Consider the following 19,469-nt stretch of genomic DNA (forward strand, 5'->3'; position numbering starts at 1 on the left):
TCCCCATAGTACTATAGGAGACTACTGGGGTGTAATGTGTGGGTCTCCTGACCATAGTACTATAGGAGACTACTGGGGTGTAATGTGCGGGCCCTCCCCATAGTACTATAGGAGACTACTGGGGTGTAATGTGCGGGCCCTCCCCATAGTACTGGGGTGTAATGTGCTGTTTCCGGACCATAGTACTATAGGAGACTACTGGGGTGTAATGTGCGGGTCTCCTGACCATAGTACTATAGGAGACTACTGGGGTGTAATGTGCAGGTCTCCTGACCATAGTACTATAGGAGACTACTGGGGTGTAATGTGCGGGCCCTCCCCATAGTACTATAGGAGACTACTGGGGTGTAATGTGCTGTCTCCTGACCATAGTACTATAGGAGACTACTGGGGCGTAATGTGCGGGTCTCCTGACCATAGTACTATAGGAGACTACTGGGGTGTAATGTGCAGGCCCTCCCCATAGTACTATAGGAGACTACTGGGGTGTAATGTGTGGGCCCTTCCCATAGTACTATAGGAGACTACTGCGGTGTAATGTGCGGGCCCTCCCCATAGTACTATAGGAGACTACTGGGGTGTAATGTGCGGGCCTCCTGACCATAGTACTATAGGAGATTACTGGGGTGTAATGTGCGGGTCTCCTGACCATAGTACTATAGGAGACTACTGGGGTGTAATGTGCAGGTCCTCCCCATAGTACTATAGGAGACTACTGGGGTGTAATGTGCAGGTCTCCTGACCATAGTACTATAGCAGACAGTGATCAGAAGTACTGGGTGTAGTGTGTGGGCCCTCCCCATAGTACTATAGGAGACTAATGCTACGATAATTCGCCCGATCGTACGATTAACGATGTCAGAGTAATAACGATCAGCGTTTACACGATTTGATATATCGTACAGAAATTCATTTTGTGATCGTTTTGCGATCGCTTAAAGCCTATCTCTCACATTGGTTAAATCGGCGAACACACGGAACGATCTGCAAATTTTTTGCAAACGATCAACGACGATTTGAGAAGTTGTTGAAAGATCAAAATGGAACGATTTCTCGCTCGTCGTTTGATCGTTCACTGCGTTTACACGTACGATTATCGTTCGAATTCGGTCGTTATCGTGCGAATTTGCACGATAATCGTTCCGTGTAAACGCAGCGTTACAGTGCAGACAGTGATCAGGACTGTTGGGGTGTAATGTGTAATGGTCTCCTGACCATAGTACTACAGCAGACTACCTACATACACAGTGCACCGATCAGGGCCCCCCATTACTCATACACGGTCACCGCACAGGAATGAGTTCCTGTTGCGAGATTCGGGGGTTCCCGGACGAGGCCACCCACAGTACACGAACACGCCCGGCGGTCACATGACTGTGAGTGGAGAGCGGGGGCAGGAAGTCTGGCGGGGGGAGGAGGCGCCCGCCCGGTTCTTCTCCCATAAGTGAGGCTCACAGAGTGCGGAGCAGCAGGCAGGGCGGACGGCTATCTGAGCGGCGCAGCAGAGGTGAGTGTGTGCCGGGTGCACTGGGGCTCAGAGGGTTAATGGTGGAGCCCGCACTCCTGGGGGAATCCTCTATAGAGAGTGCATGTAACCCTTCCCCTCCCGGAGCCCAGGCTGGGGGAGTGCTGCTTTGTTCTGGGTGTAGTAGTGTCAGACAGGGAGGGTCAGCGTCCTCAGCCCTATAAATACTCCCTGCTCCCTCTTCTCACGCCCTGTCTCCCTCTTATTGTGCAGACACAGCAGCAGGATGGCGGTGGAAGGAGGCATGAAATGTGTCAAGTATCTCATCTTCATCTTTAACTTCTTGTTCTGGGTAAGTGTGCTGTTTGTTGTCCTCTTCTTCCTCTTCCTTTGTACACCACAGAGGACACGTAGCGATTGCGTTGTAATATTACGGCTCCTGTAACATCCCATGATGGTGATAGCCTGGCTTCCTTTGGGATGATTGGAAGACGTCGCCCCTTGGGGTTGGATTACTTGTGCTCAGCTGGTGGTTGAGGTTCAAGTTCTACAGAAGGAAAGTAAATGGAACCTTATGGGCCCCCAGCAGCCAGGTGGAGTCAGATCAACACCAGCTGTCTCCCTCCTGTAACGTCACATTACACCGCCATCGCCTGCTACAAAGGCTCGCCTGCTACAGCAACACTGTTGTCTCTGGGAAACTGATTATTCGCTCGTCATTAGCGTTAAACTGAGCAGTTTTCAATGTTAATCTCCAGTTTGATGGCTGGCGGATTGCAAAGCTGACTTATTATTGAGGATCTGTAATCCATTGTATAGTACAAAACGCTGTAAAGTTGGCTCAGTAGTCTGTGCTGGATACAGGAAGAAATAAATGTGGCTACCAGCCCTGACCAGGAGTCAGTGTGAGTGCACGGTGCTACGTACATGGACCGCAAGTACAATCATGTCTTGTGATGTTGTGATCACGTGCAGGATATGGGGAAACAGGAGTCGGAAACATTGCCCTTTGCCTTCCTGGCTGTTATCTGTTAATGCTAAATTATTATTATTTTCCTCTAGGCCCCTAAGTATGTGTGTCTGGTGCCGTGTAGTTGCCATTGTGTGTTCAGATACCAGCAAAATAACATTGCATTTAACATGCAGAAAAGTGGTCAAAAGTTTTTAATTTTTAAATAATGAAAACTGATCCAAACAGACGCACGCAATTGCATAATTTGTTTTTCCCCATAAAACGGATACGTTAAGCTGACTGCAAAAACTCGTGTGAATCTAGCCTAACCATGCTGGATAAGCCACGTGTCTGGCTCTGTGCCCCATATTGGCCTATAGGGCAATGAATGATCCAAAAGATTATGGGGGAAAAAACAAACAAACTTTCAAAACATGTACTTGCCTCCCTGGTTCCAGTGCTGGTGCCCACAGTCCACCGTTTTGGTCCCGGGCTGCTTCCTGGTGTAGAGACTGGACCTAGCATGTGACGTAATGGGCCTGACGCATCACGTCCCAAGTCCTGTTTCTACACCAGAAAGCATCTAGGGACCGGGGTAATGGACTGTGGGCACCAGCCCTGAAACTGGGAAGGTAAGCGTGTGTACTGATCTACCATACTGAGCCGACCAATATCCTATGGCTATGATAAGCCTTCATACTAGATATCCCTGTTTTCTGTGTGTATGATATACACACCCACATGACCTTTACAAGGTTTACCTATCCACACCACCTATCACAACATTAGGCCTGTGTTCACCCACCCACCCAAGTGAACTGGAAAGGTGGCAGGGCAGTTGTCTTCTAGCTGTTCACATGTAGCAGAGCTGTATTTGTTTTCATTGTTTACTGTATAGAGAATATTGTATTTACTGTGTATGCAAGCAGAAGGTTTCCACCCCTTCCTTGCTGCCCATGCTCAGTCCTTATATTAACCCTATATGTGTCTGTGTGACTCTGCAGCCAGTCATCATAAACTGGTTTTGCGCCCCCATCAGGAATGTCAGAGTCTAGATTCTTGTGATAGTTTACAGTGAAAATACCGGTGTTCCTAGTTTTAAGACTTCTTGTTGGGACTTTTACTGAAGCTTAATGCCACTTAGTACCTTCTCTTCCTCCTTCCTGGGGAATCTGTTGCCACTATATAAATTATTATTTATTATTCTACTTGCTGTTTGGCCAGGTTCACAAAGTGCAGACTTTTCTAATATGGAATATAGGGGGAGATTTATCAAACTAGTGTAAAGTAGAATTGTCTCAGTTGCCCCTAGCAACCAATCAGATTCCACCTTTCATTCTTCACAGACTCTTTGAAAAATGAAAGGTGGAATCTGATTGGTTGCTAAGGGCAACTAAGACAATTCTACTTTATACTAGTTTGCTAAATCTCCTACATAGTGACTGTAGCCGTGAGCATTCTCCTCAAAGGGTTTTCAGAGTTTGTTTGTTCAATATACAGTAAAATGTCTCCTTAAAGACCACTAAAACTGCACTAAAAGGGATGTTTTGTGGGGAAAATGGCCACCATTCAAAATATATGGTGTGACCTGTTACATAAAATCTCGTCTGGTAAGGGGTGGCCTTCTTGTAAAGGTTTTACTGTAATGGTGCGTTTACACGTAACAATAATTGGCCCAATCGTACGATTTAACAATGTCGGAGTAAAAATTTTTTTTTTCCTAACGAGCCGCGTTTAGACGGTACGATATATCGTACGGAAAATTAGTTTTGCGAACGCTTAAGCCTATTGGTTAAATCGACGAACGACTGTTCACACAGAACGATTTGCAAATTTTTTGCGAACGACGATTTGATGAAAGACGATTTGATGTTGAAAGATCAAAATGAGCGATGTATCGTTCGTCGTTTGATCGTTCGCTGCGTTTACACGTACGATTATCGTTCGAATTCGATCGTTATCGCGCAAATTTGTACGATAATCGTTACGTGTAAACGCACCATTAGATAGGTGAGGGCATCTGACACCCATCAATCGGCCACTACCTGATGTGTGGAGGGTTGCCTGGCAGGAAGTGAAGAGGCTGCAACACCCACAGTCAGCTGATCGGCAGTAGAGTTAAGAGGCAGACCCCCCACGATCTGATATAGATGAGCCATCCTTTGGACAAGTCATCTGCATAGTCCTGGAAAACCCCTTTAACAGTCATCCAGTAAACTGCTGTGCACCCTTTGACCATAACATTTAGAATACTTGTAACTGTAGTCATTCTGTAACCTCTCCACCCTGCATGTGAATTTGGTCTTACCTTTACTGTACACTGTTACCTCAGTCCTTTTACCCCCCCCCCCCCCCTACTTTTGAAATCCCAGTTGTGCAATGATCATTCTAGGGCTTCTTTCCCATTCTGAGCTTGAACTACAGGTTTAGCTGAAGTATCTTTAGTAGCAAAGGACGATGGTATAAAAGGAAGAAAAACAAGGAATGCCGTAATCGTGTGGTCTGTGGAATGTGACCATTTCCTTACTGAATCACTATGTAGTTGGTTTTTACACAGAAATAAGATTATAATGGCTTTTCCATGTATCTCTCAATAGTCCTCTGCGCACTATCTGATCTGTCATGCTCATTACTTGTAATCCCATTTAGGCTATGTTCCCACTTCAGTAATATAGTGGCCATCTAGTCAAATAGACAGCCGTTGATGATGATTATGATCTTTATTACCAGGCATCTATTTAACGCAACGGCTGCATTCCCCTGATATGTCCCTTAAGTAGGAGCATACCCTTAAAGGGATTGTGTAGCATTAGAGGTACATGGCAGCTTGGCTCCTAAAGAGAATGTGAAGATTATTGCAGCTCACTAGGACTTACCTATAATACCAGACACAATCCAGAGACAGGTGTGGTCCTCCATACACATTGAAGAAAAGTTGACCAAACCCTCTGAATTAGGCCAGACTGCCTAGCTGTCTTGCGTGTGTGTGTGTATAGGGATGTAGAAGCTCTCTAACAGCCGATGGTGGTGGGAAGGATTGGCCATTTTGTTCTCCTTGCACTGGCTTATTCCCTTTGTGGTCACTGGTATAGGAAGTTGTTATGACAGTAGTAGATGTGAGGACATCCTTTAGAGCAGCACTTCTCAAATTTTTCTTCTACTGGAGCCTAACCCAACAGCGTATGGTGATACCTGGGCCTTTTGTTCTGTGTATATTAACTTGTTTCCTCAAAGCCTCTAATTCAGAGTCTTAAAAACGTATGACCATTTGGGTGCCATTTCAGAGAAAGATAAGATAAATCCATTAATCCCTTAGACTGTCTGCAGTCTGTTAGATAAAGCAGCAGCGGGGAAAGGGGGGGGGGGGGGGGGGGGGGGGGATGTTACGCTCCAGACTGGTTTTTAATGCCACAGGGCTAATATCTGTTCTTTTATGAAGACCAAGCTGAATGTTACCTTTTTCTTCAACTTCAGCCAAACTAACCAGAAAAAGCAGACAAATGAAAGCCTTGCTCATACATTGCACCCTGATCTGCTTATTCAGTAGCTCCTTGATACCCTGAGGAAGCCCCAATCTCAAATGAGGGTTAGAAGAATGACTATTTCTTTTCTACTATTAAACAAGTTACATAAACCATAGTCTCTTCTAAAGCTAAAATCGATGAGCTATTCATAGAATATTTCTCTTCTGAGGAAGTGACAAATTTGTTGCAGAAACTTACATGAACACATGGCCAAGCCTGCATGGAGGGTTAGGGGTTGTATACGATGGCTGTTGGTCAAATGAGGGTTTGGTAAACTTCTCAAGAGAAGAGCCTCTACAGACAAAAGGATTAGCCAGTTGAAATAATTATGTCCAATCCTTCTATGCTTAGACATTTGCTGTGGGGTGGGAGAGAGGAAGCCCCCATACACATTAGAAGGCCAACTGGTTGAGCAGACACACATCCAATGTGATGCCTGTTAGCTGAAAGTTTGTTCAAAGTTCATGTGTATGGATAGCTGGCTAACATGCCCAACTGTTTTCTCCACTGCCCCCCCCCCCCCCAAAAAAAAAATCCAGCATGTTGGATCTAATATTTAACAGTTCCCCCATCATGAATGATTGTTCATGCATAACTTGGCAAAATCTGCAGCATATCCCTACATTGTAGGTCTCCTGCTGTATTTGCAATACATTTACAGAGTGACTTTTCTGTAGGTGGTAATGTCATGGCTCGTATTTAGCTGGTGGTTATCGCTGTTCTAACAATTGACAATGTTATAGTGCTGTGCCAGTAAGGGGACTGTATTTCATTACACTAAAGTCATGGAAACTCTCTCTGACTTTCTCAGTTTCCTGTCTTATCAACTTCCTCTTTGTCAGTTGCCACCCTTTTTGCATAAAGAAATGAAGCCTCCTTTATACTGTATGTATACACATTGTCTCTAGGGGATAAAATTACTCTTGGGCGGTCTATTTATATAAGGCAGCCATTGTCCTCCAGCTTTCTCGCCATCATTTGCATGCTCTGTTCTATTCTGCATTTGGGCAGCAGTTGCCTATTCTTTTCCCCTACAATGATGGTGACCCTTGGCTCTCCAACTGTTGCAGAACTATTTAAAGTGAATGTACCATCAGGTTTTCGTGCCGGTCTATTTCTGAGCACCATCCCAGGCTGAAGCACTGGAGGTGGCCGGCTGCCCCCAGTGGTGGAAACCACCTCCCACACGGCTCCATTAGTTAGCATGATAACTGGCTAACTGGATAACCGGCTGCCCCCAGTGGTGGAAACCACCTCCCACACGGCTCCATTAGTTAGCATGATAACTAAATTGAACTGCAGTTGCAGGGTGGCGGGGCATGTCCCGGCTGATGGATCGGCCACTCATCCAATCTGACTGGAGCGTCGCCCTGCCCCAGTCAGTGACTAGCTGAGTGGCCAGTCCCTTAGCTGGGTCGTAACATGTTGGCTCCAGAGGTCCAGCCAGTCCTGCCACTCGTTGTGGGCACAGGAAGAGGTAGGTTAGTACTTATAATCATTCCCCCCCCCGCACCTGCTGCCAGTTTTTATTATCTGCTTGACTCCTCCTTTAGGTGGTTGGTTCAGCTCTGAAGCTCCTATAGAAATAGGAAGGCTTCAGATATGCCCCTGTGCTTGGAGAAAGCTGCAGTACTGCATATGGGGAAGGGTTGTGTGTGTGTGTATGCCCTAAGGGTTTCAGCAGTAAATCTCGATCCTGTAGGATCCGTGTTTGTTGAAGCTCTTGTAGACAGTGGCATTCTTTTCCAGCACCTTCTGGTTGCTTGTTCTGTATCGGAGATCACCTAGGACCTACCTAGGAGGTTTTATCCCTTCACTCTGATTGGCCGAATGGGCCGTTCCTGCTGACGTTTTGTTTTGGAAGCCACATGAAGCAGTGGCCATCAGGGACCCTATACAGTATATCAGTCTGCTGTATAACATGCTGCCTGCAGACTGGACTATCTACGATGTGACTGGTCCATGTGTGAGCCGCTGTTTGCTTACAGATAGTAATATAAAGTACTGACCTGCCTTGACTTTCTTCCACTGAACTATGTATCACTGTGCTGTACTGCTCCTGCTCTATATCCCTACAGCCTACCTGTATATGAATGGTGTCTGCTTATCTCATGTGACTAACATCCATGACTTGAGTATTCAGCGCCTGGTGACTGCCTCGATCAATATTTACCGATGTGATATAAAGCCGCAGAGAAGAGGCACAAGAGCTGATAGCGGGACGCTTGTGTTAGATTAACCACCTGGTTTCTAGATTTGTTAAAAACCCCACAAAACTGTCTTTATATCTAATTAAACATAAAGATTTAGTAGGGGACTCAACTAATGTAACAATCTATGGGTTTGCTAGGTAGTAATTATGATATTTGTATATATAATCATAATTTCCAGCACTGACATAATAAAACAAGAATAATATAATAATTTATACACACAGGACCTGACTGTGTAAGGAGAACAACTTTCTGACACTTTCCATACACGGCATAGAGCAGATGAGAACAAACCTCTTTATTAAATTGCATTTACTCACTGTGCCCTCCTCCTGCCCACTGGCTTGACTATATCTGGCAGCTCCCACCTTAGAGAATGGAGTGATGGTGTGCATGCAAGACTTCCGCTCCATTCTCAGAAGCAACTTTGGTTTCATTTCTTAAGATCCCAGAGTCCTATTCATTGGCGGGATTTTGTGGTCCTTAGGTTTCATTTACACACAGATAATTGACCAATTTATTTGACCGATCTTTGAAGCCAAAACCAGGAACAGACTATAAACAGGGAACAGGTCATAAAGGATAGACTGAGATTTCTCACCTTCAAATCCATTCCTGGGTTTGGCTTCAAAAATCTGTCAGATAAATTGGTCAATTATTTGTGTGTAAACGCAGCCTTAAGGCCCTATTACACCAAAAGATGTCTGACAGATTATTTTACAGATTTTTTTTTTTTTTTTTTTTTTTTTTTTAAGCCAAAGCCAGAAGTGGAAGTGGAAAAGAGGAGAAATCTCAGGCTTTCCTTTATGACCTGTTCTCTGTTTATAGTCTGTTCCTGGCTTTGGCTAAAAAACAAACAAACTCTCAGACATCTATTGGTGTAATCAATATAAGATTATCTGCCAAAGATTTGAAGCCAGAAACAGACTATAAACAGAGGTCAGGTCATAAAGGAAAGCCTGAGATTTTTACTCTTTTCAAATCCATTCCTGGTTTTGGCTTCAGATGGTTGTCCAGAGAGCAGGGGTGGTTCTCAGTTGCATGTTAATGTATTTTTACCCATATTCTAACACTCAATTCTCTGTTGTGTGACCTAAAATCAGTAGGGGTGTAAGTCTTGGGTTGCCTTAACAGGCTTTGCTTTTAGATTTCCCTTTTATAGGGTGTGTATGGGAATGTACATAGTTTTATAGCCTATATGATGCATGATTTGTCTGATACACCTTTCTGCGTCACTATATAAAGTGCATGGTCCAGTTCTAATGGAAGACTTTCCATATAAAAGGTATATTCTGCTAGATTACTCATAGTGAATAAGGATTGAGAGCAGTGTAAAAGACTTTCTACAGTTTACATATATAACCTCGTAAAAATAAGATGTTAGCCAGACTTTTTTTTTTTTTTTTTAATAAAAAAACAAACAAAAAAAAAACAGCACCACTCTTGCCCTCAGCTTGGGTATGGGCTTTGCAGGTCACTTCCATTGAAGTAAATAGATTTGAATTGTAATAGCACAGACTAATGCTGCGTTTACACGGAGCGATAACTCGCCCGAACGTACGATGAACGATGTGTTTTTTAGAATGATCAGCGTTTAGACGGAACGATATATCGTATAAAAAAAAAAAAATCGCATTGCAATCGTTTTACGATTGCTCAAGCCTATCTCACACACAGGTTGAAAGGCTGTTTACACAGAACGATGTGCGACTTTTTTGCGAAGGACTATTTAAGAACATGTGGTAAGATCAAAATGAATGATTTTTAGCTCAATGCTTGATCGTTCGCTGTGTTTACACAGAACGATTATGGCTCAAATGCGATTGTTATCGTGCAAATTCGCACGATAATCGTTCTGTGTAAAAGCAGCATAGCTTGTAAAGAAAGGTGCTGTCTACTAAAGGCCGGTTCACACTTGAGCAAACACAGTGGAATCCCGCCATGCTCAGTGTATTGCTTTGAGTGAATGGTAGAGCGTTTGCCTGTCCGCTCCCTCTCCTCTCCGCTTAAAGAATGAACATGTTCACTCTTTGAGCGGAGAGTGGAGGCGCGCGCTCTCCCATTCACTCAAAGCAGCACGGTGGGATTCTGTGGAATTGCGCCGAATTTGCCCTAATTCTGGATAACTCCCAGCTCTTTATTTTTTTTTATTAAAGCAGTCCCTTTACCCCATTACCCCCATTCATGTGTATAGATGTGCTATGGAATAGGAGAGTAACCTGCTTTTAAAAAGAAAATGGTTTACCCAGGAGAGGAGGAAAGGGGCCATTAACATAAGTCAGCTAATATATATACATTTTTCTTTTCTAGCAACTCTATTTTGTATGGGTGGTTTTCCTGAGTCATTCTCTACCATCTCAGGACTCTGGATGGGAAGTTTGACTCCTCACAACAGGCTACATCTGCTTTGGATATGACTTGAAGTGTGTTGTACACCATTGGACACAGTATTACATCTTTTGATTGGCCATGAAGCTAACAATTAAAACATTGGAATTTTCATCCAGAGACTGTGCGGGTCTGGTTACCTATTAAGAAGTGACTGTCCGTGTGTTACAGAGCTCGTGTGGCCTGGTGCTTTATGGCTGACTTATTGTTATAGAGGCTGTCTCTTACTGGAAACATGCCATACCATGAACGCTACAGAGCTCTTCTGCGTTCAGACACACAGCCATGCCGTCTACATAAATGAATATTCACTATAGAATGACTTGTGTTTCTGGTAGCTGAAATGTCCGAAACCACAGATTAGAAAGAAAGCCTCTTGGCTTATGGCGTGTTTAACTTGTGAAGATTTATTTTATTCTTTGGCGGGGTGGAGCACAGAGCAACCTTATGCATTTAGGGCTGGTATTACCTGGGGTTTTCCCAGTCTTTGTAGTTTAGATAATGTCAAGGACATCTGTATATCATATATCTCTGTGAATACTGTAGGCAAGTATTTATAGGGAAGGCAGGAGGCAAGAAAAAAAAAATGTGACCTTCCACTCGCTCCCATTCCAGCAACACGTCCTGAAGACTTTATAGTGGGGTGTTGCCTTAGAAACCCCAACTTATGAATAGTTCCTCAACTTTCTAATAAGCTTTCAGATCATCATGGTTTTCAACATCAAAGAACATGGAGCAGATTCCTCCTAATAAACACGAGTCCGACACGAGGTTCCCACATTTTGGACATGGATTGATCCTATTTAAAGGAACTAATCTGTGTCCTGGTAACTGATGTTTCTTTTTAAATTTGAGCCCCTCTACTGCAGTTCCTTGTGACCTAAATTGCAGTTTCCCATTGAAAACCAGGGATTGCCTATCACATCAGAGTCTGAGCTCTCAGAATGTCCTATTGGGATCCTGATCCTATTTAGAATGAAGACTGTAAAAGCCCTATTCCACCAACAGATCTGACGACAGATTATCTGCCAAAGATTTGAAGCCAAACCCAGGAACAGACTATAAACAGAGATCAGGTCATAAAGGAAAGCCTGTATTTCTCCTCTTTTCAAATCCACTCCTGGGTTTGGCTTCAAATCTTTTGCAGATAATCTGTCGTCAGATCTGTTGGTGTAATAGGGCCTTAAGATTCTAGCATACATAGTAAAATAAAAAAATATGCTATTTTTATTTTTGCTTTACTAGAGATGAAATTTTTAACATTAAAAAGTTAAACAGTTTATCATTTTCTGATCAAAAATTCCGTTAAGTTTTATAAAGAAGAAGACAAAAACCCTCCTATCTATTTGCAAGGCATGTGACTGTAATGTAAAAAGCAGATGATCTCACTCGGCCATAGTCTGCCAGAAGATGAGCTCATAGCTGCGCAGTTATTTTGGAGAACTCCTGGTGTTATTTCAGCAAAAAACTTTTAAAGATATGAATTATTAGTGTGGAAGGATCAGAGACTATGTGAGAGCACATCTCCCTCCACCCCCACAGCAGTGACCGCCTGTAAAATGAATCTTTTGTATTGTTGCCTGCGGCTAGTTTGAGAGACAATGTGAAGTCAGCTGTCTTCATAATATATAATGGTGTCTATTATAGCCTGTGTCTTATGGAATATTCGGATGTTCCTTTTCTGGGTTCTTTAAAACTAACGTTTAACTTCAGGTGTACGTAATAGCTCTGTAAACTAGTCACCAAAACACCATCTAAATAAAGAAACTTTGTAATGGGATTTTAATAAAACAAAAAAACTGCATGATTTGGAGTGTCTCCATGGTAACAGACAACAAACCAACCATGTGTAGTGTAATTTCCCCCACTGTGTAAACTCTGCAAGCTGCTGCCACTGAATTTGCTGGGTTTGGCCTGCACATGCCTAATGTGTATGGCCTGATTTACTCTGTGCTAACATATGTTGTGTTAGCAAGGAGTTGAGAATAGATTGTAGGGAATATGACTGCAGCATCAGACTACAGTTTGTTGTCTGTTACCATGGAGATGCATAGTTGTGCAGGAAAGTTGTTGAAGCAAAACTGTAAAACTATTAATGTTGGTTACATTGCGAAGATGAAAAATAGTCCACGCTATGATCACTTTATCTTCATGTACACATAAATATGTAAAACTAGCACATTCCTGGAATGCACAATTCTAAACTGAGCATTTGTTCTGTTGTATTACGGCTATTTAATGTGCAAATGTAAAGGTCTCCATACATCTTCAGTTGGGTCATGTATGGGGCTCCCCTGAACCACAGACAGATATCAGGGGAGATAGGGATCTGGCGTGATGGAAAAATTACCACCTGACTCCTTTTGTTCTGGGAGAGCACTCTCATAAGAGATGGATTGGAGACCCTGACTTCCGGCCTCCTGAGCTGAAGAGGTCACGTGGGCACCGGCGGGATCAAAGCTGCACCGTAGGACTGGAACAAAGCCGTGATGCGCGACACCGATCATCTTTCATGTGTATCTGTGCCAGCCTGCAGCCAGGGAACAATTATTTAAAAAGAAAAAAAAAAACTGCTTCTTTAAGGACAAGACGGGACTACAGTAATTTAATACTGTCCACGTCTTACAGTGTAAATGAGGAAGTTGCACTCCTGACCGCAGTGTGATGTAGCCGTCTCCACTTTGAGCAGAGAGGACATTTGGTGTTTGACTCATCATAACACAATATTTGGCCTATGACTATGAAAAGTCATGTGTGTGCCCTTGGTGGGTTGTTGGTAGAGTAAAGGCGTGTGCTCGCCATGTAACATTAACCTTATTACAGATAAGGGACTGAGTAAATAGTCTTGTTTGCAGATCTTTGGGCGTTACTCTTTTACACTTACACGTATGTGTCCCGGTCTCTTTATTGAGATGTCCATACATCTTAAACAATGGTCAGCCCAAGCTCGCTGCCAGACTCTCCTACCAAGAGCTTATCTCCTGTGGGATCAAAGGAAATCTAATGTAACCAATCCTCTAGAACACCCCCCAAAAATATATTTTTTTAGTTCATCGCCTGTTGTATTGGCATGCTCTCATGTGTATGGGTAGTCTTTTTCAGCTGGTAAATCTATCATCCATCTTCCTGACACGTGACATCCTTCTATTGCTCTCCATAATCACTCAGTACAGAAAGAGGCACTCTGTATTATTCTTTCACAGTCCACCACTAGCATCTGCCCGACATCCTCTTATGTCTCCTCACATTTACTTGCCCTAGCCATAACCGCTATCGACAGTCCTACTCTTTTGTAAGTAGATGATTAGAATGAAGTAACACAATCCTGGTCCCTTCCGTGAATTGTCTGGCATCATGAACACCATTTCTTGTAAACCAAATGACCAGAATATTTGCTGAAATAACACATTATTGTTTTTCTAGACAGTTTTGTTAATTAAAACAACAAAAAAACAGTTGATAAAGGGGAGATTTTTCTTTTTTTTTTTTTTCTTGGAGCCACTTTCAAGTGCTGTATGGATGCAGCTCATACACCCTAGTGAAGGAGTCTAAAGAGCTGCGCAAAATACTAGTGATACAAGGGCCAGAAACCGAGTGCATCTCATGCAATTGAGTCTGATCAAACAACGAGCCAGGGAGCAAACTGCACAACTGCATGCTTCGCCTGGGTATCTAGTAATCAGTGTTTTTACCGTAACTCAAAGGCCTTAAAGTAAATATTTTTTTGTTTATAAAATATGGCACATCCATGTAATTGGTACACACTGTAATGTGAATTGCTTGGTGACTGTTATTGCATTTTATCTTGACTAGTAGTGAACTATTTACAGGGAGTGTTTATTTATTTTTTTCCCTCGGCAGATATGTGGTTGTGCTCTCATAGGACTGGGAATCTATGTCTTGATCCAAATGCAGAACCCCCACTTATTTAAGAATGCCTCATCCGGTGCCCCAATTGTCATTATTGCAGTGGGGGTCGTCATTTTCTTCATCTCCTTCTTCGGCTGCTGCGGGGCTGCAAAAGAAAACTACTGCATGGTCACCACGGTGAGGCCGCTTTCTCCTATTATAGTTGATGTTTGTTATTTATGTAGAAGATGATTTATCTTAATACAATCTGTTTCTTTTCTATGTCCAATCTTCTGTGACCAGTTTGCCGTTCTCCTGGTTCTGATATTCCTGGTAGAAATAGCAGCTGCAATCGCTGGATATGTTTACAGGAATCAGGTAAGTCATCTATTGTTGAATTCACCATAAACCCATATACTGATGGCTGTATCTTACACCAAGAGATGTAGTCAGGACCACACTGCTCTCACTCTTAAAATCCCACTGCTTGCTATGTCTCTCTTTAATTTTTGCAACTATCTTAGGACTCTTAATGACCACCGTACTCTTCAGCAGTCCATCTTTCTTCATTTTTAGCCACATTCATCTCCAGATCAGCCCGGCCCAGCACTCTGCACTTTCCGGCGGCTCTATAAAAAATGAATAGCCGGCCGGTGGCTGTATTCAAAACAGAGGATCTGGAGATCGCTGGGGGGTATGGAGGTCTGGCCTTCCACGATCTCATCTATTACTTGCCCCTTATCCACAGGATAGAGGACAAGTAAGTTTTAATTGGAGAACCACTTTAAGGTGCTCTCCATAGACATGTATGCAAGTAATAACTGGACTATCAATAAATGAAATTGGCTCCTGGACGGGTCTGACTGGCTCCTAAAGTTTGGAATATTGTGCCCATCATTGCTCAATACAATTAATTATTGTAGTAAGTGACTGCAACAACTTCAGTTTACTCTAGCTAGGATAAGGACCTTCCACTTGTTTAGCTTTTTACACGACTCTGTGACTGTGTAGCCTTTGACTTACACCATTGTTGGCTGCACAGTACCTGTATGTGAGATTTGTAACAAACAAGGATTTTTAGAGCAGCACAATCTCAGCCATCAGCTGACAATGGAGTGGTTGCTGGTTCTTTTAGGATATGTTAATGTTTTAGGTATTAATACAAAGCCGGAAATAGATTTGCAAAGGAAAGTTTGTTTTCCTCTATTTGTCCTCTATAATCTGTTCTTGGCTTTGTAGTCAATAAATATGATTAAATACGTGAACAACCCTACATCAGTCAGTAGTCATCCAGTATTAGAAAGGTTGTAAATCCTTAGTGCCTCTGGACCACAAAGACTCCCTCTACTGCATGGTGACGGCAGTTTATATGGTGTATGATTATCCAGTGGCCATGCTCGTGCTCAATGTCTATAGGGCCAGGTGCCTAATGCTGTGCCTCTGCGGAGACAACTCCTATAGGTTACACTATGTATAGGTGTCAGGTTTTGTCTTGACTATGCAATGCGTTTCATTATCATTTTGTTCTTGATTATTTCAGATACAGAACGCATTCACAGACACTCTCATGGATGATATTAAAAACTACAACAGCTCGCAAATATCAAGGGATACGATCAATAATCTGCAGAGAGATGTAAGTGATCAGATAAACACGAATGGCGGTCTGTGTCTGTCAGTTCAGTAGCATAGTGCTTTTGCTGTTTCATTGCTCATAATGAATTATGATGTAGGAAGTCCATTTAGAGGTGACTTAAATCCTGTGTACGGACTGTATATCACAGACTTGGGAATGCAGCCTAAGGATTTATAACATTAATGCTTAAAGGGAAACCCAAAAACTGATTATGAAGTTTTTATGTAAAAAAAATGATTAAAATCTCTCACTCTCCCTGTATGGGCCATAAAGCAGGCCTAGAACTCAAGGTTCATGTTTCGTCCCCAGACTTCAGGCTGGTCCATGTAGCTGCTGTAAAGCATATTTCATAGTGCTGTTCTCAAGGTTCTTTAAAGATCAATCACGGACTTGAAGCAATGCTACCTCCGTTAGGGTTCAGTGAGGAGCAAACTTTTATATGGTTTATAAAACATGTCAGTACGCCAGCTTTGTAGTCTCTTCAAGAAGACACTACCCCCTCAGTTTTAAGTGTTAAAGGCCACTCTGGCAAGATGGCCGTCCCCATCATAAAGTACAGAAGTAGAATGGGAAAATCTACAACCTTGAACATGTTTTCATTCATGAAGAACCTAGGTGATGCTCTTCTCTGATAATGATGACATAGTTACTGTATACATCACTGGTTTATGCCACTAATACTTAATGCTTGTCCTATTTCACTCTAGTTCAAATGCTGTGGTGTTAAAAATTACACAGACTGGTATGACTATGAACCTTTCAAATCCCGACATGAAGTGCCTTCTTCCTGCTGTATTGTAAACGCTACAGACTGTGGCAAGGACATTTCCAAAATTTACACGGATGTAAGTATAAAGAGATGTAGTCCTTTAGTGTAATCGTGAGTTGCTGCAGGTCCCTGAAGAGAGACCTGGTGTAATCAGTAACTTGTTTTAAAATATCTGATCAGGTGTCAAAAGTTACTGCAAATAACGGGCCAGCGCAGATCTGTAAAGATTGCAGGTCCTAAAGGTCACTACGACTTGTCAGAAGTCTTTTCATTGTTTGGGGTTTTTCAGACCCGACTGACTTTACTTGAATGAGTTGTCCTCCAGCTCTGTGCTGTTTCCTGTATATAATAAAAATTTAGTGAACGCACCCCAAGTTTCACATCTGAAAAGCTCCCCACCCTTATTATAAATGGACGGACGTCATTTAGATTTTGTATATGCAGGCTATGGAAATGTCTGTAAATTATTGGGTTGGGGGAGGCTTCTTAATCTGTAATTAAACTGTATGGCCATGTTACATTCTTAATACATATGTTTTTGTTTTATTTATATACACAGCCTTGTGTGTCTAAAATAGAAAGCTGGATTAAAAGCAGCATTGGAATCATAGCTGGAGTTGCTTTGGGTATTGCATTCTTTGAGGTGAGTACATATTGCCTTGTAAGTGTTGTGGGAAGGGGGTGGGGAGAGTATGGGGAGGTTGAACATACAGTAAAGTATTTGGCTTAAATATAAACATAGCCCCTATTACTACCAGTATCATTCATGATGCCTGGATGAATGTGATTGGAGCCATGAGGGTGTTTTATGTGGGATAGGCAACACACGTACAACTGTGGTGAAAAGTTTTACTTGCTGACAATATGGAATATAGCACTCATTTAGTGATATGTACAAATGCAGTAAAATATCTATAATTTTCTTTATAAATAGGCGTTTGAATGCCCCCCATTTTAACACCACTCTTGGGTATGTTTTACAATGGATTCCCAGACAACCCCTCTAACACTTTTTTTTTTTTTTAATTCATCTTTTAGGTCTTGGGAATTATCTTTGCCTGCTGTTTAATGAGGGGAATCCGAAGCGGATATGAAGTCATGTGATCGGCTCCACTGTACAATGTTATGCCGTGATGTCACTTCCTCCTTTGCCCTATTAAGATGCATGTTGGCGGCTGGTGTACTTGCATGATTTGCAGCCTGTATTCATATGCCATATTGTAGCTTGATAAGGCAAAGCGTGGTGTTCCCTGTGTGAATTGAATTTACTTTGTATCACTAGTTGTTTTTATGTGTTTAAGGGAAACCTGTAGCTGTCACGTCTCCTTTTCTCTTGCATTTATACTGCACACTTTAGCTACAGACGTGCCTGCAAGCACTTGTAAAGTAACAGATTTTCTCTTGTTTTAAAGCTTTACCAGTCTTGTTTAAGATAATTTATGGGGGAAAAAGCATAGGAAAAAAAAGTAGAAATAAACTGTAACATTCCTTCAGTGCCTTAACAATATTTCTGCCTTTTGCCCACAACGGAGTTGACTATATATTTTTCAATGCAAAGAAAATTGAAAAAGAAAGTGTATGTAAGCTGTGCCATAAGTGATGCCAAGGGGCTGTGCCCTGTAATTTTTGCTAAATAGCATGTGCTATGTTGTAATTTACAATTACTGTGCCTAACTTTCCGTTTCTACAAAACAGAACATTTTTAATGATAAGAATAAAGTGATTAGAACGGCTTAGTCTGAGCTTGATTAGTTCATATTTGTTTTCTTGGGGCTAGGGCGGCCATTAATATACATGGCAAACAAGAACCTTTGGATACATAGTTAACATGCTGCAGCTTTCTGCACAGCTGGTGGCAGGGAGTGCCCCACTGCAAGAGGCACAACAAAGCCATTGGCAGGAACCCCTCCCACCACCAGTCGGGATGGGGGTACCCAGTGGCGTAGCTACCATAGAGGTAGGGAAGGTTGCTATGGGTCCCGTGGAGGGAGGGGGCCCAGGGAAGATAAGAGCCTCTTGTGTCCTTTTGCTTAACCCCGTATCTACTGCAGTGTGTAAGTGACCCAGTGTTCCTAACATGCTGAAAAAAAACCCAATTAGCTCTCTTCCTGACTGCTCTGATAACCTCTGTTCTGAGTTCCTGCAGAGGTCAGGGGTTATCAGTGCAGGGGTAGCAAAGGAGAGAGCTAATTGTCTTCTGTATTAACCCTTTTTTGTGTTGCAGCATGTAAGAGAACACTGGGTCACTTACACACTGCAGTAAATAAAGGGTTAAGCAAAAGGTAGTCTGCTCCTGCACCTATGTATATAACCATAGGATTCTGCCTCTGGCCATGAGTGTTGTTTTTTTTTGTATGTGTGTGTGTGTGTACGTATATGTATATGTACACTCACCGGCCACTTTATTAGGTACACCATGCTAGTAACAGGTTGGACCCCCTTTTGCCTTCAGAACTGCCTCAATTCTTCGTGGCATAGATACAACAAGGTGCTGGAAGCATTCCTCAGAGATTTTGGTCCATATTGATATGATGGCATCACACAGTTGCCGCTGATTTGTCGGCTGCACATCCATGATGAGAATCTCCCGTTCCACCACATCCCAAAGATGCTCTATTGGATTGAGATCTGGTGACTGTGGAGGCCATTTGAGTACAGTAAACTCATTGTCAT

General features: G+C 42.7%; 1 protein-coding gene across 1 annotated transcript; it reads left to right on the plus strand.

Moving 5' to 3' along the window:
- Positions 1-1,403: 1,403 nt before the first annotated feature.
- Positions 1,404-18,532, plus strand: CD63 (CD63 molecule). The gene is made up of 8 exons (XM_069970057.1): positions 1,404-1,507; positions 1,739-1,817; positions 14,404-14,589; positions 14,695-14,769; positions 15,932-16,027; positions 16,735-16,872; positions 17,356-17,439; positions 17,835-18,532. The coding sequence occupies exons 2-8, from the start codon at positions 1,752-1,754 to the stop codon at positions 17,898-17,900; spliced, it is 711 nt and encodes a 236-aa protein (XP_069826158.1). The 5' UTR covers positions 1,404-1,507; positions 1,739-1,751; the 3' UTR covers positions 17,901-18,532.
- Positions 18,533-19,469: the final 937 nt, after the last annotated feature.

This window comes from Dendropsophus ebraccatus, chromosome 5 (genome assembly GCF_027789765.1).
Source record: "Dendropsophus ebraccatus isolate aDenEbr1 chromosome 5, aDenEbr1.pat, whole genome shotgun sequence".
NCBI classification, from domain to species: Eukaryota; Metazoa; Chordata; class Amphibia; order Anura; family Hylidae; genus Dendropsophus; species Dendropsophus ebraccatus.